Source organism: Peromyscus eremicus, chromosome X (assembly GCF_949786415.1).
Source record: "Peromyscus eremicus chromosome X, PerEre_H2_v1, whole genome shotgun sequence".
Classification (NCBI taxonomy): Eukaryota; Metazoa; Chordata; class Mammalia; order Rodentia; family Cricetidae; genus Peromyscus; species Peromyscus eremicus.
Window position 1 is genome coordinate 7,489,176 of NC_081439.1, and position 6,000 is coordinate 7,495,175.

Sequence of the window (6,000 nt, forward strand, 5' to 3'; positions counted from 1 at the left end):
TCACTTGCACAGATTTGCCACATTTTGGAAAGGTACTAAAAGTAACCTCAGAGGGCCATGTCCTCACATGGGTCAAGTTATTGGCCACAACTAAACAACTACTTCCTTCTGTGAAAGGACTTCATGATTGCAGCCCTGGGCAAGGGTCTCCCTTTCTCCCATGAGGGCCAAAGGGGGCCTTTCATCAGAAGGCCTGTGTCAATGTGACTACAGCCCCCACAGTGATGGCGGACAGGATTTGCTCTCTTTGGTTAGCAATTGGCAGTTGAATATGTGACAAAGTGAGTTCCCAATCAGTGTGAAGCCAGCCTGCAGATCTAAGTCTCCCTAGAATGCGTTTCCCATCAACTAAAATTTAGGCTTTATCAAATCACCAGGTTTAAATACACACTAACCAACATAGTCAGTGTTAACTATTACAAAGAAAAATCAACTCAGCCAAGTCATGAGATTCATAAGAAACATGTCCACTTTGTCAGCTCTTCTTTCCTGAGCTGTTGTCCACCCTTAGGAGAAAAGCAATCTACACTACTTACAAAGCTGGTACATTTCATTATAACTTGCCCAAACCCTGAGCCAGGGCCGTGACTTGTCCAGTCGGGTCCCGTTTTGTAGGCTCCTTCGCATGGTATCGTGGTGAGTTCTTCTTCTAAGTGTCTCCCTTGCCCACACAGGCACTGAAGGTCCTGAGAACTGCTGAGTTCGCTCCTTTCGTGGTGTTCATTGCGGCGCCGACTATCACTCCAGGTTTAAATGAGGTAAGGGCGAACTCACCCTGCTCCGGAGAAGCACACGCTGTGCCAAGGAATGCACATGGCTTGTACCAAAGCTCTGCTTTGTCCTTCTACTGGGCACTCTGGTTTCCAAAGCACGAAGGCCTTGTTCGATATTTGCAATTAGACTGCATAAGTAGGGTGTTTCTTCTGAGATCAGAACGTTAGATGAATTGCAGCCTCCTCCCTAGCACAGTCTGAAGCATACCAGCCTGCATTTGTAGCAGGAGGTCTGCTCCAGGGATAGGTGTGGACTAGACCAGTCAGTAGGACAGCTGCAGCCTTAATCAGTACATCTGCTTCTGAAGTACAAGCGGAAACCCCCTCACTTCCCAAGGACCGAGGTGTTCCAAGCAGACTCAGCCCTCCAGGACAGCTAGTCTACTGCCTCCCTGGCAGGATTGTGTTAAGACAGTGGCAGCCCCTAGAGCCAAGAGGGGCTATAAGGAATCTGTGACTTTGATGGGGCTTCCAAACCTAGAAATGAGCTGCCCTGGGCCCGGAGCTTCCTTTCTCAGTTGCCTAGTATGAACATTGTCCTAGGTTCTATCCCCAGCACCACAAAAGGAATCAATTCTGACTGCTTTCAAGCCAATTCAAGTCAGGCTGGCCCAGATCTTACTGAGCCCTCGCAAAGGCTCTCTCTTCCTGGCAAGTAAGGGCAGCAGCCTATGCTGACAGTGGAACCACATCTGCTTCCTGTGGTCCTGAGCTGGGAAGCCCCTCCTATGCAGTTATCCTGAAGAGCATGATTTTGCAGGTTCTAGAAAGCATCAGCAGACTCTCGACTAAGTCCTGTGAATGCTGACCCATACTGGCAGTATGGTTAGATCAAGGCTTGGAGGTTGTGTGTACCTTTAATATTTAGATTGACCTTTTTGCTCATATTTTCTGTCTCTGTTCTTTGTCATTTCATTGGCAAAAGGCATATTCCTTTCTAAAATTCTACTTTCCCATGTGTGTTTGAAGCCTCATTGTGGTTAATGTTTTTCCTTGGTTACTGTGTATTTTCTTGAATTATCATCTTTGCTTTGTTTTTGTTTTTGTTTTTGTTTTTGTTTTTTGCCTGTTCTGCCCTTTTACTAATTTTCCATAGCTGCCAAAATGGTGCAGAAAATTGCCTGTAAGTACCAGCTAGGAGGTGATGGAGTACAACCTGTGTCTTTTAATAGCTGTAGAATGTAGACATTTTGCTCCCATAAATCCTTGCTTTTGCTCTTAGAATAAAGGCCTCTTGTTTTCACTGGGTTAAGCCTGCTTATATGTGAGGGGACGAGCTGCTGCTAAAGAAGGTGACCGAGCCGCACCTTAGAGGATGCAGATACAGGAAAGAGAGCTCTGTCTAGCCATAAATTTCCTGGAATGTTTACATCATCAGCCCAGCCTTCTGAACAAACCGCAACCTGCTAGCAGTGTCCAGGCCCAGGAACAGAGCACACAGAACCCCATGGCACATAGAGTGACTTCTTAGGAACTGTGCCTCCAGGGACTGGTAGGAAGCACTCCTGGCTCTGGTGAACACATGTTTGCTGAAAAGGGGCTCTGTTTCTTGTGAAACTGAGCCACAGTGAAAATACCACGCTTTTCAGCTACAAGCAGAATGTGTGTATTTAGGACCTCAGAAGGTGACTAGTGACTGAGTCACCACCAGTCATGGGGATAGTTAACACTGATACTCAAAGCATACTGTGTCCTGCTTCGAAATTCCTGTAGAGGATGACTGAGGCAGTAGTAGACTTTGATTAGTCAAAGTACCCAGATGAGGAACATTGAATCCCTGGCTGCTCTGGTGTCTGTCTGTCCTGCACAGGGCTAGAATAGAATTTCCTCCCTGCTCATGCCCTTGCCACAGAGCTGTACCCTGAGAGAAAAGGAAGAGAGGTCCTTAGCCAGGCTGGGCACCCAGCACTCCTTGGTCCCTGAAGGTATCACAGTTTTGACATTCTCCAGGGATCAGACTCTGTTACCATGAGCCCCATTTCCTAGTATAATAGACTTAATATTTGTCAAAATCCTAAAGGGACCTCAGTCAAAAGAACACGTGTTCTTTCAATAGCATGTATTAAGCATGTACTGTGTGTTTGCCACTTTACTTAGCTCTAGGGCACAGCAATGGTAGAACATGCAGCATAAGTTTTATGTAATGGCTGAGGAGGGGGTCAGTAATCAAATAAACATGTATATGTATATGGAATAAGGCTCACTTAGGCTACACAGAGACCCTGTCCCTGTCTACTCCCAAGGGCTGAGGGAAGTGTGTGTGTGTGTGTGTGTGTGTGTGTGTGTGTGTGTGTGTGTGTAAGACTCCAACCAATAGTTTACAACTACCTAGTGTTTGGCAGGTAGAGCAGAAAGCTTATAGTTAATTTTACTCACAAAGTTCAAATTTGAATTCTGCGTAAGAAATTTGACCTGCCAGGCGGTGGTGGCGCACGCCTTTAATCCCAGCACTCAGGAGGCAGAGGCAGGTGAATCTCTGTGAGTTCAAGACCAGTCTGGTCTACAGAGCGAGTTCCAGGACAGTCAGGACTATACAAAGAAACCCTGAAAGAGCACTGAAAGAGCATTCGAGGTGGCTGTGATGCCATGTGCCTCTAATCCTAGCACTTGAGAAGCTAAGACAGGAGGATCCCAAGTTCCAGGCCAGCCTGGGCTACATAGTGAGACTCTGCCTCAAAAAGAAAAACAGTATTCATGGGACAAGCTGGAGACCTCAAATTCCCTCCTGGTATTGGCTCAGCCTGGGGAGAGTTCTGATGGTATGAGGCCAGCTGTGTACAGAGGTGTCATCCTTTGGCAAGCCTTCTTAGGGTTCAGGGCTTGGGAGTCGCTTTCTTAAGAGACATGAGTACGAGCAAACAGTGACATTTGCCTCTTTCCAGTACAGACCAATTTGGGGGCATTCCTCAGTTACTATTGTATTTGGGAAATGGCTTATTCCAGCCATTATTTGTAACATCCAGAAAGCTTTGCCTCTGGCGTGGACTGCTGTCAAATGAGGGCTATTATGTGCCATTCCTGGAACACACTAAACCTTTTAAGTAGAAGGGGAAAACTACAACTTAATTTGTTATGCAGAGACAAGGCTTGTTAGCACAAACACACGAGGCTCACATGAACTTTAAGATCCAAGGGAAGGAGCCTAAGAGTTCAGTCCAGCCACACTAGTAGCTCTGGTCCACCCTGGCTTAGAGGAATGACGAAAGAAATGTAGCCACTGGAAACCCAGGCTTTGTGTGCCTCCCCCAGGTGGCTCCGGGGATAGATAGGCCCAGCGAGGCCCGGGTGGGGGGCGTGTGTTTGCTGGAGTGTCAGTTTGGTCTACTTTTCACAGTGGCCCCTGTTGCATGTCAACCAGTCACAGTTGCCAGTGGGAGTTCTGCGACCCTGTCATCACAGGACAGGGACCATCGTCTCCTCTGTGACACAGCCATCTTGGCCTTGTGCCCCACCGTTGTTTAGTGTTGACCTGTTCAGACACTAGGAGGAGCTGAAAGGTAGAAAGACTACAACTGATTTCTCTCTCATATTTGCTTTTCCCTTCTCCTATACCTGCCCTCCACCATGCCACCCTCTGCAGGATGAATCCCTCCAGCGCCTGCAGAAGGAGTCCGATGTCTTACAGAGAACATATGCACACTACTTCGATCTCACAATTATCAACAATGAAATTGATGAGACAATCAGACATCTGGAGGAAGCTGTCGAGCTCGTGTGCACAGCCCCACAGTGGGTCCCGGTCTCCTGGGTCTATTAGGCTTCTCCCTGGCTATCTGAGTATAAAACTGGGAGCTGCCTCCTACATGGAAAAGCCTCTTTGTTATCGGCCTTGTGTCAGCAGGTCGTGGTCCCTAGAGACTACCTAGTTGTAGTGTGACCTACATTTATAATTATTGTCATGTCCGAATAGATAGGAGGAGAAAAACAATTACACACTAATTTAAAGAGACAGTATCTTTTTTAATCAGTTCTCCTAAACTTTAATAAAATGTATCTTTAAATGTATGTATTATTCAATCCTTTGGAATGTTATATTTTTGGAAATCATAGCTTTTTATTTCCAAGGCCCCTAAAAACTGCACAAAATAGATGCTGCTTTCTATAATCTATTTTAATAATAATAAACAATGATTCTGTTACCTTGACTGGGGGTGGAACACTACATTCTTTTTAGAGTCTGATTTTATGGATTGGAATATCTTTCTTTCCTTTATTTATTTGAAATAATTAGTCTAGTGATTACAAAACAGTCATAAATTTTTAAAGGCCTTTTTTCTCTCTCTTTTTTTTTAAGTCCTTTATGTAACATCCAGATACTGTGATACTGTCTCTTTGAAGCACCCTGTAAACCTTTTAGAGATTTGAAGTTGGGTCTTGACTCTTAATGCATGTGGACAGTCGCGAGCGTTTATGCTGTCGGTGTGTCTGTGTTGGACAAAACAATCTGTAATTACAGCAAAGTACATTCCGTTCACGGGGCACACCCAGGGGATAAGAATAAATTGCTATTATGACTAAGTTGTAAACCTATGCACATCCCTTGCATTTTGGGCAACTTTATAAAACAGAAAAAAAAAGAAACTGATTTTTATTAATAATAATCACGTAGTGAAATGTGTTTGTAATTTTGTCTCAATTTAATTTGTTGTAAGGGGGAGGGGGTATTGCTGGTTTCGCCATTTCAGATCTGTGTTGTCTAAGAGTATTAACGTTTTAATTAAGCAAAGAAATGCGGATTTTTAATCTGTATGTAATTGTTTTAAGCACCCACTTAAAGAGAATATACTGTGCAATGAAGAAACCAGTTTAGGCATTTGCTATAAACTGAATTATTCCAAAAGAATAATCTATAACAGCTCTGTAAATTCCTTTAAATTGATAACTAACAGGAGAGTCTGACCAATTTTTTTTAAATATACTTCATTGTATGTGTTCAATAATTAAATGCCTTTGGGTCCTTCATTTCATTACAGATTTGTTCGGGTCTCCAAGCTGGTAATCTTTTCAGTTTTAAAAGTCGATAGATGCTCACTGACCCATGAAAGGCCCAGGAATGAGTATCAGTTGGCAGGGCAACAGAGCAGCTGCCAGAGCACAGCTTGGAGCATATCTGACCGAAGGGCCGCCTGTGGCCTCTCCTTCCTCTTGCTCTATCCCTTGGCACAGGGGAGTCACCTGTCCTTGTTGTTTTAGAAACGGGCACCATCTCATCCCCTGCCATGCTGTC

The 6,000-nt window shown here is 44.7% G+C and overlaps 1 protein-coding gene across 3 annotated transcripts in view; it reads left to right on the top strand.

The window, feature by feature from the left end:
- Positions 1 to 5,747, top strand: part of Cask (calcium/calmodulin dependent serine protein kinase) — a 338,698-nt gene extending 332,951 nt beyond the window's left edge. For all 3 annotated transcript variants that reach the window (XM_059249986.1, XM_059249987.1, XM_059249988.1), the window contains 2 exons: positions 675 to 758; positions 4,354 to 5,747. In XM_059249986.1, coding sequence (XP_059105969.1) covers positions 675 to 758; positions 4,354 to 4,530 — 261 coding nt within the window. In that variant the 3' untranslated portion in view covers positions 4,531 to 5,747. The remainder of the gene's footprint in view (positions 1 to 674; positions 759 to 4,353) is intronic.
- Positions 5,748 to 6,000: the final 253 nt, after the last annotated feature.